The sequence below is a fragment of the Cyprinus carpio genome, chromosome A5 (genome assembly GCF_018340385.1).
Source record: "Cyprinus carpio isolate SPL01 chromosome A5, ASM1834038v1, whole genome shotgun sequence".
NCBI classification, from domain to species: domain Eukaryota; kingdom Metazoa; phylum Chordata; class Actinopteri; order Cypriniformes; family Cyprinidae; genus Cyprinus; species Cyprinus carpio.
Genome location: NC_056576.1, coordinates 13417300 through 13439966, shown reverse-complemented (window position 1 = coordinate 13439966; position 22667 = coordinate 13417300). Strand labels below are relative to the sequence as shown.

At 42.0% G+C, this 22667-nt stretch overlaps 1 protein-coding gene across 3 annotated transcripts; it reads left to right on the top strand.

Moving 5' to 3' along the window:
* Nucleotides 1-97: 97 nt before the first annotated feature.
* LOC109090387 (ribosomal biogenesis protein LAS1L-like) lies at nt 98-19619 on the top strand. Of its 3 annotated transcripts, XM_042753982.1 has the most exons (15): nt 9195-9211; nt 12174-12188; nt 12337-12555; nt 14344-14469; nt 14557-14626; nt 14708-14789; nt 14902-15069; nt 16200-16246; nt 16567-16676; nt 16767-16852; nt 16947-17150; nt 17702-17837; nt 17916-18235; nt 19164-19314; nt 19402-19619. In XM_042753982.1, exons 3-15 carry the CDS (start codon nt 12410-12412, stop codon nt 19493-19495), a joined length of 1740 nt encoding a protein of 579 aa, XP_042609916.1. In that variant the 5' UTR covers nt 9195-9211; nt 12174-12188; nt 12337-12409; the 3' UTR covers nt 19496-19619. The 3 variants fall into 3 exon arrangements, with proteins under 3 accessions (XP_042609921.1, XP_042609916.1, XP_042609928.1); XM_042753987.1 differs by lacking the exons at nt 9195-9211; nt 12174-12188 and adding an exon at nt 98-280; XM_042753994.1 differs by lacking the exons at nt 9195-9211; nt 12174-12188; nt 19402-19619 and adding an exon at nt 18346-18391 and having other exon boundaries at nt 12200-12555; nt 19164-19302.
* The last annotated feature ends 3048 nt before the right edge of the window (nt 19620-22667 follow it).

Genomic DNA, 22667 nt, shown 5'->3' with positions numbered 1-22667 from the left:
CGCGCTCTGGGAATGCGAGGTGGGGGTATCCCACACAATTCCAACAGTGACGTAATTTTCCCCAGAAATTCCAAGCTCGTCTTGGCTTCCTCTGTTGAAAGGCATCGTTTGGTACGGGAAATGCCTGAGAAACATGGCGAGACTTATATGGACCCAAAACTCAATCGTGCCACTTGATTCAATGTTGATAAAACTACATTTTAGAAAATATTTTCAAAACAAACAAGTAACCCAACACTGAAAACTCTTCCTGAAGAACAAACACTTCCGTATAAAACTGGTGAGCATCTTTTATTACTTGTATTTTTAGAATTGGATTTGGAATTTAGGGACTTTAAATAATAATAAAAAAAAACTTTGGCTATGACTATACTTTGATCATTTTAAATATCCTTTGATTTTTATTGTGAGTCAAATAGGCCATTTTGTAATGCAATTTTGTGTTTACATGCACAAAATTACCACAGTTTTTATCTGTCATATTCAGTATCATGTAAGCACATTAATCTAATTGCCAGAAGTTTATTTAAATGACTAGAAAGACCAGAATATCGTGAATTGTGAATATTATCTCCTATAGATGCTCATTGGAGGATCATGCAATCTGCTTGTGTCCCGTACAATAAGTATTGTGGTGGTACAGTTATCATATGTATTACAATGGTATTTTTATATATGTAGTGGTAGCCTACTAAATGATTGCCGTATTCACGTACCATGGTACCAGGTCCAAAAATGGCAGAATCATGTTACTTTTTGTTAGTGCTGAATAGGATGTTTTATAAAGAGTTAAAATTAATCTCTCATTTTCATTGTGTGATATTAAAACAGGACGAGGTTTTATCAGAAGAGCTGGAGGTTTGCTGTCACTGCTTTGACTGAAACGTGTCTTATCTGAAAATGGCTGATCGTGCTCATCACATGCAAAATATTTCTGACTGACCAAGAGTTTGAGGAAACTGTTCTTTATTGCCATAGACCATAACAATCATTTGAATGCAGTTAACATTAATATTCCCAGCTCCGTTTTAAGCCTTCTTTTATTGTAAAAAGTGTACTGAAAACATCCAGACATAGAGTTTAAATAAAGATGCAACTATAGACATGTTTCACATATTATTTATGTATCTCAAAGACACAGAGTTAATGAACAGGATTTAAAGAATTATGTTTTTTTTTTCTTCTTCCTTCTTTAGCTTTTTAGTTTTTCCTTTAACAGCAATGCTTCACACTCCATCTTAGTAGGTGGCGGTATATGCACCTAAAGCTGGTTTGCCAACCGCTATAAAAACGTCAAAGAAGAAGAAGTGGGCTGGTTGAAACTGTAGAACATGTGATTATTAATTGTAAGGGTCATGATGAAGAAAGAGAAGTGCTAAGAGAAGAAGTATGGAAGAATGAAGGAAAAGAGTTAACATTAAAGAATATATTAGACTCAGATATAGGAAATACTACGGTAAATGTGTTTAAAACACAAAATAACACAGGTTTAATAAATAAGAAAATAATATAATAAAAAAATATAGAAAATTAAAATAAGAAACTAATATACTGTGTGGGTAGAAGAGGTTAAATAAGGATACAGAGGGATATTGGGAGTTAAAGGGAACTGGGGTGGAAACTGGAGGAGCTGAGCACACAGCACCAGTGTTTTTTTTTAAATGGGGGGGGGGGGTGTATGATGTTGCTGAAATGTGTGAAATGTGTTTAAGGTCCAAAATACTGTTTAAGATTAAAAAAACCTTTATTTTCCACATATTGTACATTATTGTTTCTCCTCTATGCTCATCGTTCTAAAAAAGCGAGGTGTGCTCTGATTGGCCAGCTATCCAGTGCGTTGTTATTTGCAGAATGCCTCTTGCGTGTGACGGAAATGTTACGCCCCTTGCCATACTGTGATGCCGTGTCCGTGTCCAAGACAAAAACATTAAAACCCATTACAAACAAGCCATTTGTTGCATCCAGTGGGGACATAATTACGGATTATAATGACTTATACTGTCTTTTTACACATTGTGTTGCATCGCGCCGTTTAAACATAAAACCATGTCTGCATTTGTGATCAGAGAAACGACAAACAAGCTCTAACAGTTACTCTACACTGCTCAAAACTCACGTTTGAATCATCAGTAGCAAATCCTTTACATATGTAAACGTACTTACAGTCTGTGAGTCAGAACAGCTGGCATTGTAGTCTACTCTCCCAGGATCAGGAAACAGTCCTCCATAAAATGCACACATCTGTATATTTGGGTTGAACTGTTCTGGAACAGTGTTGTAATTACAAATGTACCACTGATTTCTAGTTGTGTCCACTTTTGGAAGGCCAAACAAAGTATTTTCGCTTTCACAACGAAACAGCATCTCCCCAACATGGCGCAGGCAGCAACAGCGAGAATCAAAGTTACACCACCGTTCTTTGTGTGAATATTTGGATGGCGTTATGCAAATCTTCCCACATCGTGAGGTAGACGTGGGGGCGTGTTTAAACCAGGCATTTTAGGAGGGCGTAGACGAGTCTAAATTTTTATTAAGAATATCTCTTTGGGTTTGAGACTTTAGACTTTGCAACTTAAGGGATCTTATCTATTCACAAACAGCTTGTAGCACTCCAAAGAGAAAGGAAGACTTGAAATCGCATCATATGACCCCTTTAAGAGATAAAGGAAAAGTATCTGATCCAACCTGATGATAGCAGTAATGCACTGTTAAGTGCGGTTGCCAATAAAAGAAAAAGAAGAAGAAGTGTACTGGTTTGTACCAGAGAATGTCCTCTGTTTGTACCAAGCTGCAACCTCCCGCTCTCTCTCATGAAGCCAACAAGGAAGTGACTAAAACTGCAATTCATCGACTGGCCGCTTGAGGCTGGCTGCAAAAGGGAGTCAGTCCCATAGACTCCCCATGTTAAAATGCCCAACTTTACAGCAGAAAAAACATCTCGGTTACGTATGTAACCACAGTTCCCTGAATAGGGAACGAGATCATGCGTACACGTCACCTTATGGGAACACCTTCGGTGTGACGAATGTCTGAAGCCCTATACCATCTCGCCAATCCTATTGGCCAAATAGCGCTTGGCACCGCCCTACGCATGCGTACGCATCGTATACCCAGGCGCCGCACGCTATTTCGCTCAGATTTCATGAACTGAAGAGAAGAACGCTATCAGGTATGGAACGGCCGGGACCGCAGCATCTCGTTCCCTATTCAGGGAACTGTGGTTACATACGTAACCGAGATGTTCCCTTTCATAGGTCACTTCGATGCTGCGGTGACGTCACCGTATGGGAACCCTATACCATAACGCCTGACGTACCTGATAGCTGGGATCCAAGGAAGCATCTGCTCAAGCGGAGAGAACCTGGGAGCCAGGAGCCGTCCTTACATCCAGACTGTAAAACTTTATAAAAGTGCTCGGTGAGGACCATCCTGCCGCAGCACAGATATCAGCCATAGAAGATCCACTGAGGGCCGCCTGAGAGGAAGCGACTGCTCTAGTGGAATGAGCTCTGACTCCTAGAGGCGAGGCGAGACCGCGCGCCTCATAGGCTAAAGATATTGCCTCCACCAACCAATGGGACATGCGTTGCTTTGTGACAGCATGGCCTCTATTCTTATGTCCAAAACAGACAAACAGCTGGTCGGACTCACGCCATGAGGCTGATCGATCGACATAAGTCTTAAGCGCTCTGACAGGGCAAAGACTTAGATCTTCTGATCCTATCCCAGCAGGGGGTAAAGCCTCCAGGACCGTCTGCTGAAAATGAAAGGGGTTCGAAGCGACTTTAGGGACATAATTAGGCCTCGGTCGCAGCAATACCTTCACAAAGCCTGGTGCAAAATCCATGCACGACGGCGAAACAGAAAGAGCCTGTAAATCCCCAACTCTCTTGAGGGAGGATAAGGCCATAAGAAGAACTGTCTTCAAGGTCAGGATTTTATCCGGTACGGTTTCCAAGGGCTCAAACGGATGTCCTGATAGACCTTGCAGTACAATAGATAAATCCCATGAGGGAACTCGCACAGGGCGGAAAGGCCTCAGCCGTCGCGCACCTTGTAAAAAGCGAGAGACCAGCGGATGACGGCCCACTGAAGCACCATCCATATATACGTGGTTAGCTGAAATGGCTGCCACATAAACTTTCAAAGTTGCTGGCGTTACACCATCAGAGAAACGGTCTTGAAGGAACTCCAGTACTGAAGCCACTGGGCAGTAAACTGGGTCTATACTACGAAAACCACACCAGGTCGTAAACAGCTTCCATTTGAAAGCATATAAGCGTCTCGTACATGCTGCTCTGGAATTCATAATAGTCTCGGAGGTTTCCGCAGAAAGACCGGGACATATTAACTCACTCCGCTCAGAGGCCACGCCCACAGTTTCCACAGATCTGGCCTCGGGTGCCAAATCATCCCTCGTGCTTGCGATAGTAAGTCCTGTCTGAGGGGAATCTCCCATGGAGAGCCCACTATTAGACTGACCAGTTCCGCAAACCACGGCTGTGTGGGCCACCACGGAGCCACCAGCAGCAGCTGCTCCACTCTGTCCAGCCGTATCCTGGACAACACCGCTGGAATTAAACGAATTGGAGGAAAAGCATACAAGCTGGTCCTGGGCCAATCGTGAGCTAACGCATCCAGGCCTAGGGGCGATGGAGGGCATAGGGAGAACCACAGCGGGCAATGCGTAGTCGTGCTCGACGCGAATAAGTCCACTCTCGCCTCTCCGAATATCTGCCATAAAAGGCTCACCGTCTGTGGGTGTAATCTCCATTCCCCCTGCTCCAGAGTCTGTCTGGATAGCAGATCCGCTCCGACGTTCAAACGTCCGGGGACATGAACTGCTCGGATCGATAGAAATCTGTTCCGAGACCAAAGAAGAATACTCCTCGCCAGCCTGCACAGGGGGCGAGAGCGTAACCCTCCTTGATGATTCAGGTATGACACAACCGCCATGTTGTCTGACCTGAGTAGTACATGACGGCCGGTCAGCAGATTTGAGAAATACTGGAGAGCTAGAAAAACTGCCAGTAGTTCCAACCTGTTTATGTGCCAACCGCGTTGTGTCGCTGTCCACACTCCATGAGCTGGGCGCCCTTGACAAACAGCTCCCCAACCGGTCAAAGACGCGTCCGTCGTGACAGTCTCTCGGGAAGCACAAATCCCCAGCCGAACTCCGGCTAGAAGGAACTCGGTTGACATCCACTGTTTTTATTGACATAACACACCTCCGTGTCACCGAAATCGTACGATGCGGAAAACAACGGGGTGAAATGTTCTGACTTTTCGTCCACCACTGAAAAGGGCGCATGTGAAGTAAGCCCAGACGAATTACAGGGGATGCCGCTGCCATCAGACCTAACAGCCTGAGACACAAACTCACCGTCACTGTGCGGCCTACTTTGAAGTGACGCACGCATGACGTGAGAGACTGAACGCGCGGGAGAGATAGTCTGGCTGTCATCGCGCGAGAGTCCAAATCTATTCCCAGAAAGGTTATCCGTTGATAGGGGATTAAAACACTCTTCTGGAAATTCGTGCATAAGCCCAGGCTTCTTAAATGATTCAGCACTAAATCTCGGTGAGAGAGTGCTTGAGTCTGTGATTGAGCTAGCACCAGCCAATCGTCCAAGTAATTCAACACACGAACGCCCTGGAGCCGCAACGGGGCCAGAGCTGCGTCCATGCATTTTGAAAAAGTTCGGGGAGCCAGGGCTAAGCCGAACGGAAGAACACGGTATTGATACGCTTTGCCCTCTAAAGAGAATCTGAGGAACTTCCTGTGTCTCTTGATGATCTGAATATGAAAATATGCATCCTTCAGATCGATCGTGACAAACCAAGTGTTTGGTTGAATCTGAGACAAAATGGACTTTACCGTTAACATCCTGAATTTGCTCGTCCTGAGTGCAAGATTCAAACGGCGTAGATCCAATATGGGTCGCAAACCGCCCCCTTTTTTTGGTACAACAAAATAGCGGCTGTGAAAACCTGACTCCATCTGAGAGGGGTGTACTTCTTCTATAGCCCCTTTCTTCAGCAGAGCTGTCATTTCTTTGCCGCAGCACCGCGACTTCCTCTGGTTTCACAACCGTGGGAAGAATTCCGCGGAAAGGAGGCGGGCCTTTTCGAAACTGAATGGTGTATCCGAGACGAATCGTGCGTAACACCCATTGCGAAATGCCGGGCAAGCGTTCCCACGCGGCCCGAAATAGCGTCAGTGGTTTCAAGGTTTCCGCCTTTTTCAGCGTTTTCATACGCGTTAACATGCCCCGAATACGGAAAGCTCGCGGCGTCCGTAAGCCGGGGAAGCGCGTGCGTCAAATCCGCTGCATCTCGTTGTGTATAATCCTGAAGCGTGTCCACGGCAGGAATTAATCCAACAAGATGAACATCGGGCTCTGCCGCTAGCGAAAAAAGCGGCGGCTGTATGAGCCGTCATAAACGGGCCGTCTTTGCCAGACCCTTGTAGCGTTCCTCGGATTCTGAAGGCTGAATCGCGCAGAGTGTCTGAGGAAACGCCTGACATGGTTACTCGATCCAATGCTGCTCGAAGCGCCTTTTTGCGGCGAGACAGTCAATGTTAGAGCGTGGGGACTGCAGTGAGAGGGTTGGATGCGCGAAAACGGTCCAACAACGCTCTCTAGCGGAGGGCACAGTCCCTGGCAAGCAGCGAGAATATCAGGAGCTGCTATTAGGAGCCCGAGAGCGAGAGGCATTAGCCGTCGAACTCAGGTCTAATCTTTTCCGCTGTCGCTGGCGAGCTGGTGGAAAAGCCTTAGGACCCCAGTCCTTACGAGGGGGGCGCCATAGGCGAAGGCTCTTCCCGTGAGGCAGCCCGTTGGCGGTTTGAAGAGGTTGAACGAGACCGCGCGGGCGCCTGCCGCCGTTCAGTCTCTCTGGGTCTGCGTGGAATCAGCTGGCGGAAAGCGGCTGATTGCTGTTTCGCTGCCCTAAATTTATCCACCACCGACGTAACTGCCTCTCCAAACAAACCGTCCTTAGAAATGGGCGCGTCCATGAGAAAAGATTCATCCTTTTCTTTGATATCGGTGAGATTCAGCCAAAGGTGGCGCTCGACCGTAATCAAACCAGCCATGGAACGGCCCACTGCCCGAGCAGTATGTTTGGTAGCGCGTAGCGCCAAATCCGTTGCCCGACGCAGCTCTTTCACAGCCTCGGGTGTGTGATGCCCTCCCCCTCGTCGAGATCCTTTAAAAGCTCCGCTTGGTAGGCCTGGAGGACCGCCATAGAGTGGAGCGATGCGGGCCGCCTGGCCAGCAGCCATGTAAGATTTCCCGACGAGGCTAGACGTGACTCGACACGCCTTCGAAGGAAGGAGGGGGCGAGACTTCCATGCCGTGGCCGAATTAGGCGCCAGATGTTCGGCGAGAGTCTCCTCAACCGGAGGCATCGCTGTATAGCCACGGTTCGCCATATCTGAAATGGTGGCGAAATCCGCAGCCGCAGCGTTCGTGATGCGCGCCGAGTAGGGCTGCTTCCAGGACCTCGAAACCTCCTGGTGGAGGTCCGGGAAAAAAGGCAGGGGCCTACGGGGGCTGCGCGGGAGCACGACTAGTCAAAAAACGGTCGTCCAGCTTAGATGAAGGTTGGGCCTCGGCCTTCTCAACCTCCCAGTCCAGTCCCAGCTTACCCACCGCACGAGAGACCACGTCCAACAGCTCGCTGTAGGAGGGAGAGACGCGCTTCTCCTGTCCGCTAGGAGGGAGAGGGCTGTCCGTATCTGCCACGAAGTCCTCAGACTCCGAAGCCGCGGTGGATAAGACGTCGTCGTCGAACTGCCCACAACCGAAGGAGATAGCATCGTATGCCTCCGGGGTGGGCTGTAAACCCCCCGTCCGAGAACACAACGGGTTCGACGAAGGTGGCATCCTGCACTCGGGTAGGGGAGAGCGAGCGATGTGGAGAAAACTCCAGCGCCGCGCTGTCGTCGTAAGTGAGGTCGCACATGTCTCCCCAAGCCATCGCCTCGTGCGGTGCCTCGGCAGCCGCAGAAGCGACACGCGCGGGGGTTAGACGCGGGGGCGACCTTGGAAAACACTTCTACCCTCGAGCGCAGTACTTTAAGTCGCAGGCCATCACAGTGGGGACAAGAGGAAAGGCCACTAAGCGCAGACTGCGCGTGATGTAATCCCAAACAGACTACGCACCTTTCGTGAGTGTCTCCCTTAGTGATGAACCTGGTACACGGTTCCTTGCACTTTCGAAAGCTCATCGCGTCCGCGAAGAGGAGTTAACACTGCTCGAGAAAACCGCTATGAACGCGAGATGATTCCAGGGCACAGATGATTCTCTTTCCTGAAGGAAATGAAATCTGAGCGAAATAGCGCGCGGCACCCGGGTATACGATGCGTACGCATGCGTAGGGCGGTGCCAAGCGCTATTTGGCCAATAGGATTGGCGAGATGGTATAGGGCTTCAGACATTCGTCACACCGAAGGTGTTCCCATACGGTGACGTCACCGCAGCATCGAAGTGACCTATGAAAGGGAACCATGTTTACAGGCTGATTCAAAAAATGATTTTGGTCTATATAGCTAATTTTGCCCCTCATGACAACTGTGAGGGGGGTGATTTTTTTTTATAACGCATCCGTTTAAATTATATTAAGCCTTAAAGTTCTGTATAATTAAGGGTGTGGCCACTTGAGTAACAGGTGGATTGCCGCGGTACCATAGACTGTATAAAAACATGGATGTAGTGTCTGTGATGACACCCGTAGATTTCCGAAGTGCGTTTTTGAAGCCTAAAGTAGGCGGAGCTGACCGTCGCCATCTTGGCAGCGTGTCACCGCACGTCACTCTTGGATAATGGAAAATGGGCAAAAAGTCGGGAGCTGGTTGCCACACCCACCTAGCTCGACGGCAGTGTCAGCAGCGCAATCCATCTGTCACTCAAGTGGCCACGCCCTTAATTATGCAGAACTTTAAGGCTTAATATAATTTAAACGGATGAATTATAAAAAAAAAAAATCACCCCCTCACAGTTTTCATGAAGGGTAAAATTAGCTAAATAGACCAAAATCATTTTTTGAACCAGGCTGTAAACGTTTTTTTTCTGCTGTAAAGTTGGGCATTTTAACATGGGAAGTCTATGGGATTGACTCCCTTTTGCAGCCAGCCTCTAGCGGCCAGTTGACGAATTACAGTTTAAGTCACTTTCTTGTTGGCTTCACGAGAGAGAACGGGAGGTTGCTATGGGATTATTATCCTGCCATGATTCAAAACTGAAAATAAAGTTCTGAAAGGTTGAAACTAAGTGTTCGAAAGCTCAAAATCTTACAAAAAAAAGTTTTGCAAGATCGAAAAATAAGATTTGCAAGCTTGCAAAATATAAAAAAATAAAAATATCTCTGCAAACATTATCTTGTTTTTGAGATTTCCTTCTTCAGGACTGCAACATTTTTTTTACGATGTTGCACAAAGAATTTTTCAGATTTTCAAATTTGTCAGTGTTCTCCCACTGTATTAGGTTGTTTTCCAGGTTTGAAACCTTGTAAATGGTGATCTGAAAACTGGAGTGCGAATGTGTGAAAAAAAGTTTTGAAACTCTGAAAACAGAGTTTTGCAGGCTTGCAAAGTGGTAAAAAAAAATAAAATAAAAAAAAAAAGAAATCTCTGCAAACATAATTTTGTTTTTGAGTTTTCCTAGTTCAGAAGTGCAACACTCTTTTTTTACGGTGTTGTGCAATCATTTTTTCAGAGTTTCGAATTTGTCACTGTTCTCCCAGTGTATAGTTTGTTTTTCCAGATTTGAAACCTTGTAAATAGTGATCTGAAAACTGGTGTGCGAACAGGTGAAAAAAAGGTTTGAAACTCTGAAAACTGAGGTTCGAAAGGGCGAAACTTATTACATTACATTACATTTGCACTCCTATTGCAGACCATTTTTTCAGAGCCGAGTTTACAACACCCCCACTTTGCGGAGATACGCCCACACAGTTGCGAGCTTGCGACTCACGTGATTTGTGGCAGCGTTTGTCACGCAGCTCTGCTCTGAAACTCTGAAACTCAGACTGAGCGAAAATGAAGCTTCGCAAACTCGCAACTTAAAAAAAAGCCTGGAGGGAGGGCCTTCTGCTCTTGGCCAATGCTTTGCTGTCTGCTGACGTACAGTCCAATCACAAGTCGTATTTACTGGAAAGGTGGGACTGACGACTGTTCCGCCAATGACGAAAGCGCACAGGATACGCAAACAGAGGATGCACGGATCTCTGGCCACAAGGCGGTCCCGTCTAGAGCTACAAGAAGAACCGCGTCTATGGCTGGATAGCATCCGGTCCGGTCCAAAAATAAGGCTACCGACGTGTCGCGGGAATTCACTATACAATTGCCAGTAGCCACTGAGTTTACCACTGATAGGCCGGCGGTGCATCAATATACACACTCACCTCACGCAGCGAACGACTCACTTTCAGCTCACTTCTTCTGAAAATGCACATTTATTATTTATTATTACATTTTTTTGCCTCTCTCTGCCCACATACTGTATTTGGATGCAGCTAAATTCTAAAAAAAAAAAAAAAAAAAACTGTTTTCATTTATATATTTTACTGTTTCTGTTGTCAGACAATGAATATGAAATAGTGACCAGCTCTCCCTTCCAAAACATTAATCTGCACAAAAATCCTGATAATCGAGCCGTCGTCTCATTAAATCAAAAAAAAACACACTAACATAAAAAGAAACAAAAGAGCTGTGATTTCGGCTAGACTTGCAAGTAAAATTAGAGAAGCAACATCATATGCGTCTCTGTGCGTCTGAACACAGCAGACGCACAGAGAGAGAAAGCAAAGACCTCGCGCAGCAATAACGGCAAGTCTCAGAAACTAAATAGGCCTAAGGTTTGGTGCAAACCCTAAAGATTTGTCGCTAGGTGCTTTTTTGAAGAAGAAAAAAAAAACTTGCTAAAGGGGTCTGCAAAGGTGCTAAGTTGGCAACACTGTACATCTCCAGGCCATGGTGAGGTGAGTGTGTATATTGATGCACCGCCGGCCTATCAGTGGTAAACTCAGTGGCTACTGGCAATTGTATAGCTAGTGAATTCCCGCGACAAGTCGGTAGCCTTATTTTTGGACCGGACCGTACGCTATCCAGCCATAGACGCGGTTCTTCTTGCAGCTCTAGACGGGACCGCCTTGTGGCCAGAGATCCGTGCATCCTCTGTTTGCGTATCCTGTGCGCTTTCGTCATTGGCGGAACAGTCGGTCAGTCCCACCTTTCCAGTAAATACGACTTGTGATTGGACTGTACGTCAGCAGACAGCAAAGCATTGGCCAAGAGCAGAAGGCCCTCCCTCCAGGCTTTTTTTTTAAGTTGCGAGTTTGCGAAGCTTCATTTTCGCTCAGTCTGAGTTTCAGAGTTTCAGAGCGGAGCTGCGTGACAACGCTGCCACAAATCACGTGAGTCGCAAGCTCGCAACTGTGTGGGCGTATCTCCGCAAAGTGGGTGTTGTAAACTCGGCTCTGAAAAAATAGTCTGCAGGAGTGCAAATGTAATGTAATGTAATAAGTTTCGCCCTTTCGAACCTCAGTTTTCAGAGTTTCAAAACTTTTTTTCACCTGTTCGCACACCAGTTTTCAGATCACTATTTACAAGGTTTCAAATCTGGAAACCAAACTATACACTGGGAGAACAGTGACAAATTCGAAACTCTGAAAAAAAAATGATTGCACAACACCGTAAAAAAGAGTGTTGCACTTCTGAACTAGGAAAACTCAAAAACAAAATTATGTTTGCAGAGATTTTTTTTTTTTTTTTACCACTTTGCAAGCCTGCAAAACTCTGTTTTCAGAGTTTCAAAACTTTTTTTCACACACATTCGCACACCAGTTTTCAGATCACCATTTAAAAGGTTTCAAACCTGGAAAACAAACTAATACAGTGGGAAGAACACTGACAAATTTTAAAATCTGAAAAATTCTTTGCGCAACATCGTAAAAAAAATGTTGCAGTCCTGAAGAAGGAAATCTCAAAAACAAGATAATGTTTGCAGAGATATTTTTATTTTTTTACATTTTGCAAGCTTGCAAATCTTATTTTTCGATCTTGCAAAACTTTTTTTTGTAAGATTTTGGGCTTTCGAACACTTAGTTTCAACCTTTCAGAACTTTATTTTCAGTTTTGAATCATGGCAGGATAATAATCCCATAGGTTGCCGCTTGGTTGGTACGTACGGAACCATTGAACCATTGTGCATCACTTTTGCAAGGGGAGGGTTCAACCTGCCGCACCGCTGGAGGGGCGTAGGACCGTGATGTGTTCGGAAATCGGATGAATTTGCATGAATCATATGTTTTGTTTTCTCCGACTCTAGATGCACAGGCTTGTTTTCCTGTTGCGGGTCCAGATACTACAGCGTTCGCAAGTGTAAAGACCACGATCTGAAGATGAAGAAGAAAACGGTGGGGAAGACGCTTCACGTCGTGGCTTGGATGAACAAAGCGGAGTACGAGCATGTGCTGGAGTATTTGTTCTCCAAAGAGCCCGCGCTGCAGAAACACGCGCTGCACAGGATCTCCGCGTGGAAGGGCAGGTGACGTCACGGTGGTCAGGGATGGACCTGCTGTGAGAGTGATCTGATGTCCTGCACACAGTGTCGGAGATGTTGTGATTGCGGTCTGTTGGGTCACGTGACAACTGATGTTTCCTCTTTTGAATTACGATTTTCTTTTCTGTCTGTTAAGCTTTAAATTTGTATGATTAATGATTTAATTATTAACTTTATTAACTTACGAACTCCGTTTGGGAAACCCTTGTCATGTAATGCACTTAACTTTGTTGATGACATATATTTATACACACACATCCATACATATTTTCTTTCTCTTGTATTTTTATAGCAGTAATGAACAACGTTATCCTGCTCGAATTAATTGAATAAGTTAGGTTAAAAAAGTAATCAGATCCCCTAAAATGTGTAATGTAATAAATGACGTTATTTAATAACGTAACTTTCGTCATGAAACTTTAAGTCAGTAACGGACTAACTTTACAATTTGTAAGTAATCTACCCATCACAGGAAATGCTTAAACTGTCCTAGAAATAATGTCATAATGCAAGCAATTCAGAGGGTTCCAACAGTAGATTAGTTTGGCTTTATTGAAAATGTGATATCTTGGTATTATTTTGGTTTTGGGATAAGATGTGTTTTGGGCATTATTTTGAAGATTCACACTTACATTCAGTTTTTTGTCGATACAAATCGTTGCAAAGCAACTTTACAGAAAAATAAGTTTCTACAATATTTAGTAGTAGATTATCAGTGGTGACTGTCAGTTAATATACATATGGCAGAAATGTACGGAAAAATCAATTTAAGACATAATCAAACAGACGATGAACACTATTAACACAATTATCATATGTTGCAATCAAACTTATTGCAAAATTTTGTAGTTCTGTATGTTGTTTCAGGGTTGGCATCATCTGAGGTATTCCGAGGCGTTGGCAACTAACTAGCTTCTGGGTTTTCAATGTTTTATTTGCTATGGACCCCAAATATGACCTCCTAAAGTGTAAAAGGCAACAATTCATTATCGTGTGTAAAGACCAAATATATACTTTGAACAATTAATATTTTAAATAATATTAAAATACTACTTTTTAATATTTAGTTTCTATTGTTACATGAATTATTTTTTCTAATCACTGTAGCACTAAATCTATTGCTGTTATTTTTTTTACATCATTTTATTTTAATACATTTGTAATTATTTTATTAAAATTATTTATTTAATTGTTTTTTTTTTCTCTCTCTCTTTTTTTTCGTTTCTGTTTTGCACTGTTTTTCTCCAAACTGCTTAGGTCTTTTTTGTGGCCCATTTTGAAATTTTGAAAATGTCTGAACTAGGGTTGGGCCGATAAACAATGCCATCATCCATCTTCAATGGCTGGCAGACATCACGGTGTTCAGCAGGCATTCCCCGTGACCCCAATAACGCCCAGTACAATGCATGCTTTAAATTCCTGCACAGTTACTTCAGATAATTTTTATTTTTTTTTTTTTTTATGTAATAACATAAGGAAGTTGTTCCCGATCACAATACAGATAACATTCAAAAAACAGTTCAATGACACAATTTAAACAGTAAAGATTTTATTGTGCAAAACGCCAAACAAATTATAGGCTAGATGTTTTACACAAACTAAAAACAGCCACGAAATTCAAAATTATTTTAAATAAATTCGATTAAATAGGCTGGAAGATGAGGGTCAGATTGTGAGTGTTGGATTTGGTAGCCATCGCCCAACTCTAGTCTGACTTCGTTTATTAGGACAGGTCTGCGACATTGTCTTTGATAATGCTGTATGTTGTTACAGGTTCGGACAAAGCACTCCGGTAGCCGTGGACAGTACAGCGGACCTGGTGCGTTGTCAGGTGCTGGACAGCACGGGTCAGCTGGAGGCCAATGATCTAGTGCTGCTGTATGGCATGGCACTGGTTCGGTATGTTTACCATCCATCAATTTCACTTGAACCATACAAATCAGTACATTTGACGTTACTGGAGTAACGAGTATGATTGTGTTTCAGGTTTGTTAATCTCATCACAGAACGGCAACAGAAAAAAGTTGCCAGACCCTTACGAAGGTTAGCTGGGAAAGTGAGTCAAACTTCAACTCAGATGAGCGTCTTTAATAATCTGCTATAACTGCAGTCTGACTACAGTTTGTCTCTCTGACAGATAAATATCCCGGAGTGGGTGGTAAACCTCAGGCATGATCTGACACACCGCAGACTACCATCACTAAAGTGGTGCCGAAAAGGTGAAGAACAGCTCTTTCCTTACAGTCACACATGTAAACACTCTTCTTGCTGCATGTGTCATTGTAGTGTTTAAATTTGTGCATTGTGTTTATGTTTGTTTGTGTTCCTCAGGTTGTGGATTTGTGTTGGACTGGTTGCATCAACAGTACTGGTCTCGCCAAGTGGGCAGTCAGCTGACAGAGGACTGGAACTCTTCATCAGAAGAGGAGGATGAAGAGGAGTTTGTTAAAAAACAAGAGGAAGATCTACTCCGCAGACAGAAAGAGATCGAGGCACACAGTGAGTAGCCTTTTACGCATAAAACTCCAGTTGGACGTTTGTCAGTAAAGGAGAGAGTTGTTGAACTGACAGACACTGATGGGACTTCTACAGCTGAGAAACATGACTATTATATTACAATATAAGACTAATTGCATAAAAAAATAATAAATACCTTTGTAGTGTATAACGGGTATTTCATGTCACTTAAATGCAAAGCATTAGCTTTGTTCAAAATGTAAAAAAAATATGTAAAATAATTTAATCAAGGACACCACCTCAAACGCCACAGTTCATACACAACCAACTACTTCCCTCACTAAACTAAAACTACCTCTCCCGTCTCACTTCTGCTGTAGCGCGCGGCACCACTATGCTAGCGTTTAGCTTAGCACCATTCTTTCCTTAGGATCCAAACAGGGATGAATTTAGAAGCCACCAAACACTTCCATGTTTTCCCTATTTAATGACAGTTACATGAGTAGTTACACGAGTATGGTGACACAAAATAAACAGTGGTGATTTCCTAAGCGGATAAAAAATGACGACTATAATGTATGGCGGAAGAGCACTTCGCAGCACTTCGACCTTGGCGCAGTAATATCATCACTCCTGAAAACTCCCCATGCGCCAAAGACAAAATTTCGATTGAGTGCATGCACTGAGACGGGAGAGGTACGTATCAACTCGTCTAAGTTGAGGGAAGAACATAGTGGAATATAGAAAAACGGTGTCATTTTCCTTTAAATTCAAAAGTTAAAGTAAAAACATTTATAATGTAACAAGATGCTTATTTAAAATAAATGCTGTTCTATTAATAAAAGAATCCTGAAAAAAAGGCATTATGGTTTCCAAAAAAAACATTAAGAAACACCAAATCACCATATTATGATGATTTCAGGAGGATCGTGGGAGACTGGAGTAATGGCTTCTGAAAATTCAGTTTTGCTAGCACAGGAGCAAATTACATTTTAAATATGTGAAAATAGAAAACAGTTTTAAATTGTAAAAATATTTCTGCCATCGTGATAAGCCAAAGAGAGACTTCTTTCAAAAATAACAAAAAAAATCTTACTGACCCCAAACTTTTGAACTGTAGTATAGTTTTGAACTGTTAAATAGTAGTTCTCTGTTTGTTCTCTATCTTTCAGAAAAAGTCAGAGAACTGCTCATCTCTTATGAAGGAGAACAGTTTCAGGTAAGTCTGGGACCAATCTCACATTGTGTATAATATCCCAGTTTACACCAGCAGAGGGCAGTATGAGCTTGTGTTTCTGAGACATCGGCTGACAAGTGTTCAGAGAACCTGTACCCGAATATGCCTATTTCATTACTATGTAGTATCATAGTACACTGTATTCATAAAACACTCTGTGAAACTTTTGGTATTGTGGGTCTGTGGGATAGACACAAGCTAAAAACATGTAGTAGTGTTTGGTAAGGATGTTTCTGTTATTAATGCAAGCAGTTTTAAGTTGTTGATTATGTTGTGTCCATTGTTTTTGGTGTGTTTGGCAGACGTACGAAGAGCTGGCAAAGCAGGGAGGGAAGTGTGGCGTGTGGCCGGATGCCAGCGCTGATCTCAGCTGGATCCTGACGCAGATCAAACACTTCGCCACAGAGGCCAGGTGTGTGCATGTGTTCAACTGAGCAAGACTTTATTTCTGATATGTTAAAGGGTATGTGTCTCATTGCCATCTGTTCTGTCTGTGTTACAGAGACATCCTTGTTGATGTTTTAATTCAGGATGGATTCCTTATTCCCACTGCAGAACAACTGCAGTCTTTGGATATTGACACCTCAGGTACAGATGCATGAGATTTTGTTTAGAAAGCAGTAAAGCATGAAGGAATTAGCTCACATAAATTAAATTGACCTCTCTCCCTCTTTTTCTATAGAGGACTCTGTCGACATGTTCGCTCCATGTCTTCCTCGAGTGTTTTTGCACTTCTGGTTGCCATGTTTGAAGGTCTTGAATTCATCCATCTTTATAAATCCGATCCTTGACAAACTGTTCGCCGAGCTCTCGAATGAGCCGTCCAGTCACAGAACTTACTACATCGCCTCCTGGATCTCTGAAATTCTACTCTGCAATAGCAAAAGTATGACTCTCTGACACCCTCTGGTAATATATGTTAAAAAATGTCATACAAAAACCTTTAAAAAGTTTTAGGACATTTAAAGGGATAGTTCACCCAAAAATGACAATTCTAGAATTTACTGACCTTCAAGTTGTTCCAAGCCTGTATGAATTTCTTCTGCTGAGTCCCTGTTGACTTTTACTTTACTTGGGGACAGCAACACACTAAAAGAGTATGAATGCAGTTTTGAAAGTCTTTCATCATGTCATATTCATTACTTTTTATTACATTTTACTCAAACTAAAATAGCATATAATTTAGTCTACGAAAATAGAACATTTAAAAACTTTCCCTGTTGCGAAAACCTGATCTCTTAAAATAATGCAAAGAAAGTGTCCAAAATGTTTTGCCTTAAGTTTTTTTTAAAATCTATTTTATTATTTAAAAATCTTAATGAATTGTACATAGATTTCACACATAAATGTGTGTACACGCTTGAGACCCATAGTTTTTAAAATGTTTTCTTTAACATTGTTTTAAACTTCTTTTAACAAAGTCTATGTGTGTGGCAGGTGAATTAAAGGCTCACAAGCGACTAAAAATATCCAAGGAAAGGATCTTTTCGAACAGATTACAGTTTCCGTGGCAGAATCTGATTTCTGCATGTGTGAACGCACCATGCCCAGCTACACCGTTTCTTCTGCGACAGTGAGTAAACATGCACACATATTTACACATACAGTGTGGGTGGAAGTAACTAAAATAATTTTACTTCTTGCCTTTTAAGATTTTGAGTGACATGGACCAGCCCCTCTCACATGATGCCCAGCAGAAGCTGCTTCAGCTCTGTAGCATTTACACACAGGGTTACCATGGAAACTTATCCCCTGGACCCCCAGACCCCGCTCAGCCTGTGTACACCCTACAAAACCTTCAGGAGAGACTCAAGAGTAAGACGTCACAGAACAGAGACACCCACTCATCTAACCACACCCCCAGATCTGTGCAGGCTCCGCCCACAGAGGAGCTCCAGGAAAAACTAAGTGCAGAAACTGTACAAGAGAGAAACTTTGCATTACGGGGATCTGCATGGAGCGTGTGCACAGGTAACACTCACACAACCGTACCTGCTTTTTTGTTAAGTATTTCATTTTCTTATATGAAAATTTATTTACATAGAATTATATTTACTGTTAATTTATTGATTCTTGTTCAGTGAGGAGGGCAATTGTATGAGGTTGATTCAATCCACTAACTCACAAGTGAGTTCAAATTTCAAGTCATTAAAAATAAGCAGTTCATAGGATTCATTTGTTTATTAAATATATTGCATAAATCTACATTTTCCCACCTATTGCTAACAGTGGAAAGATTTTAAATTGTCACTATATAGATATACACTATATATAGTGTACAGTCTACCTTCAGATCTAAATTTAAAACTATAATAAAACATTTTTATTAATTGAAATAAAATGAAATATTAGATTAAAATTTCAGCTTATTTTTAAAAATTGGTTTATTGCCAAGCAACATTTTTAATTACATTTAAAGTACTAAGATTAATAAAACTAAAACTGAAATACAAAATAAAACTAAATAGAATTATTAAAATAGAAAAAAATTAAAAAACTATAATAGCATATAAATAATGCCAAATTAACACTGCAGTTAGTTTACAGATTGTCTTGTTTGTGAAATGTGATGTTTGTGCTGCAGTTTATTACAAATAAATGAATAATACATTCATTCATAAATTCAGACCATTTGCACACTTCCACAGTCATTGCACATGGGGGATGTCTGTTTCCATGACCCCAAATACAAGTAATGTCAGCTGGTGTTTAATGTGATGTGGAAGAGTGACATCTCAAAACCCCAGCCTTCTATTATCTGGCCAATCGCCGATGAGGACTGAGGGCACCTCATTTTGCTCCTCAAGAAACTGTAGTTGGTAAATTAGTAGTAAATTCTGAGTTGGTTTTAAATGATTTAGTTCAGGTTCTTAACTCTGATGTTTTTGTGTCTAATCAGATAAAGTCCCCTGGAAACAGTATCCGCTAGGAAAGGTTCCAGGACAACCAGAGGACCCCTCCTGTTTGATGGTGGAGTGTTATTCTACATTTACTGTATTTGACCAGCAGGTGGAGCTAGATCAACTCCCCCAGCACCATGGCAACAGGAGGTGAGAGGAGTTAGAAACTTTAAAAGTTAAGAACATGTAGTTAATATGTTGTAATATGATTTTATAGAAATGAATCTTTATCCACAGTGTTCCCCTTCAGAGCAGAGCCAGTGGATCAGATGGGCCGCTTTGGACTCATAGTGATTTGAGCAAACTCAAAGCTGGACTAAAACTGTTCTAACCATAGACTGTAAAAAAATATGGACGTAGTGTCCGTGACATCACCCATAGACTCCTCAAGAGCGGTTTTGAAGCTCAAAGTGTGCAGAGCGGGGCGTCGCCATCTTGGCAGCGTGTGACTTTCCCGGAAAATCGAAAATGGGCAAAAAGGCGGGAGCTGGTTGCTGAAGCCACGCCCACCTAGCGCGACGGCATTGTCAGCAGCGGCAATCCACCTGTCACTCAAGTGGCCACGCCCTTAATTATGCAGAACTTTAAGGCTTAATATAATTTAAACGGATGAGTTATAAAAAAAAAACAAACCCCTCACAGTTGTCATGAAGGGCAAAATTAGCAATATAGACCAAAATCATTTTTTGAACCAGGCTGTAAAACATGTTTTTTCTGCTGTAAAGTTGGGCATTTTAACATGGGGAGTCTATGGGACTGACTCCCTTTTGCAGCCAGCCTCAAGCGGCCTGTCGATGAATTACAGTTTTAGTCACTTCCTTATTGGCTTCACAAGAGAGAGCGGGAGGTTGCCGCTCGGTTCTAACACACCAACCCTGAACTATGAACCCTGTGATGTTAAAGACAAACACTTGAGGGCTAAGCTGGACTGAGGCTCTTCTAGACACACACACACATCAAACATTAAGCTGTTTTTCTTTATAGTGTGTGTCCATCTTTGTTAGAAGGAATATCGGTTGTCTGTCTCACTCTAGTGCTAGGGTTACAGTCCAGGCTACAGTTTGATCGGCTCAGCTCAGTCCTACAGCTCTTGGCGTCTGTTCAAACCATCCGAAAGTGAAACTCCCATGAGCATTATCTCACGAGGTTCTAATGAAGAAGTAGGTGCTGTTTGAGAAATGTTGTAAATTACATGACATTATTTTTGAAGACAAAGTTACCAAATAAACTTAATTTTGTATTGTGTACTCGTGTTACAAGAATTTTTTATTCCCATTCTTGATGCACAGTATTTATACAATTTAACAATATTATTGAACATGCTGTTCATGTTAAACCTCCATGTAAATTACTTGCTTTAAGAATGACTGAACATCCTTTAATATCAGCTTCTTTGCAAAGACCTGCTACATTCTGGTAATCTGATCTGAAATGGGCTGCAATCCCAAAACCAGTAGCAGCACAATTTTGTATTCTTATCCCACATCTGATTGTTATAGTCACTTATATACAGTGGCCCTAAAATGTTTTTGAACACTTATGTCACTTAGGAGGAAATTTTATTTATTTTTTTAATTGAAAAATTCTTTATTCTGCAAGGATGCATTATACTGAGTGACAGTAAAAATATTTGTTTTATGAAAGATTTTTGGCTGCTTAAATTTGTGGCAAGTTATGGCTACTAAAATTCAGCTTTGCCATCACAGAAATAAAATACATTTTATATGTATTGAAATGTTTATTTTTAAATTGTAATAATATTTTGTATCTAATGCAATTGAACATTGAAATTTTAAGTGACTAAAGTGTTGGGGCCTCTGTGCTAACTGAATAATTGCATCTTATCAAAGACTATAGAATACCCTTAAAGGGACTTTGATTTTATCTGGTGTTTTGCAATATCTTACCATCTTACTTCTTCTGTATGACTTCATTCCATTTTGCTATCTACATTCAAACAAGCAACCAATAGGAACACAGGCATGATAACAGTTAACCAAATAGAGTCTGGCTTTATTGAGAGGAACAAACACCTTTTGTCATTGAGACTTACATTTTGTTTGAGTCCACAGACCCAAAGCGTTATAAAGTTTTTCCACCCTATTTCACTTTCTTTTTTTTTCGGTTCATGTTTTTGTCATATTGAAAGCAAGTTTAAAAGCAACGTTTCATTCAGTAGAGAGTAAAACATACTATTGTATGTCATCTTCATCACAGCACGAGACTCAAAATTGTTAAGACCACTCAGTCAACCCGCGAAGGCGCAAAAAACCCACAACACAAGGGGGGGGGGGGAATGTTAAATGAACAACAAAACTCAAATTTAAGAACACGTTTTCAAGATCATCCACGCTACTTCACAAATTGCCGCAGTTTTATAAGAGCAAACATCAAAGATAATGTCTTTCATAAAGGAGCTGAAATAATAATACATCTGTTTGTTCCTGAGAATCAATCTGTTGGTGAGAGTGTTTGTTTGAGCGAGTTATAGCTGGTGTATTCAATCTTGAAAACATACATCTGAATGTACAGATTACATCAGCTCTGCAACCGGCGATGGGGGGGGGCATGTCCAGTTGTCCTGTAGTTTCTTCTTGGACATTCTAGTCAAGCTTAATCAGAAAAAAATGGCAGTTGTTGCAGTTAAATCAGGTTCTCCATTCAGAATCCAGTAGAGACTAAGAGCTGAAACCAAAAATAAAACTCATCTTCTCATTAGCACTTCCGCTTATGAGAACAGAAAAAATCAAGCAAGAAGCGTAACGTTCGGTGCTGTACAGTCAGAATGTGCTCAACTCTCACAAACTAAAGTAGTTAAACTGTAAGGCAGGTTACGAGGTGCGTGTTCATGTGTTTGTGTGGACATCTTTCAGTACGACACTCAGATAAAGCTCACATTTTACTCATGAGAGAATGTGTGTGCGTGTGGCGTCAACTTCAGTTGCCCAAACTCACCTATTTGCTAAATAAAATAATAATAATAAAAAAACAACATTGTGCAAATTCCACCCAATTAAAGTCTCATCTCAAACCTGGAACCTTCATGACTTTACTGTAGAAGGTAAACTATGTTACAGGTGAAACAGCAGTGAATTTACCATAAATTCACACCAGCGCACACAATAGTCAACATTTTATATTAGTTATATCAGTACTAATGATAGCATGTGATCAGCTGTCTGCGGTTGTCAAGGCAACCCTTGAGTCTAAGTGTGTGTGTGAGAGAGATCCTGCACGGATAAGCTGGTAGAGTGTCTTTATGTATGTGTAATGCACTAATACTGTGCAAATACAAGAGGATTGACATTAATTTTCAATATTTACAAAGAGGAAAAATATATTAGGAGTACACAGATTGTGTCAGAATGTTTCTCTCCTGAATCTATACTTTTGACAGAGAGAGACTGAATGATAAATAAAGCCGCGCCCTAAAAATCCTTAATTAAGTTCAGTTCCACTGAGGTAAACTATCACTTTCCAAAAAATCCATCAGAGAAGTTCAA

What these genes read in the sequence shown, in the direction of transcription:
- LOC109090387 (XM_042753987.1), top strand. Translation starts at nt 12,410, where the DNA reads ATGAAGAAGAAAACGGTGGGGAAGACGCTTCACGTCGTGGCTTGGATG. An exon ending in ATGAAGGAGAACAGTTTCAG is followed by an intron (nt 16,247 to 16,566) that starts GTAAGTCTGGGA and finishes TGTGTTTGGCAG; the next exon opens with ACGTACGAAGAGCTGGCAAA. An exon ending in CACTTCGCCACAGAGGCCAG is followed by an intron (nt 16,677 to 16,766) that starts GTGTGTGCATGT and finishes TCTGTGTTACAG; the next exon opens with AGACATCCTTGTTGATGTTT.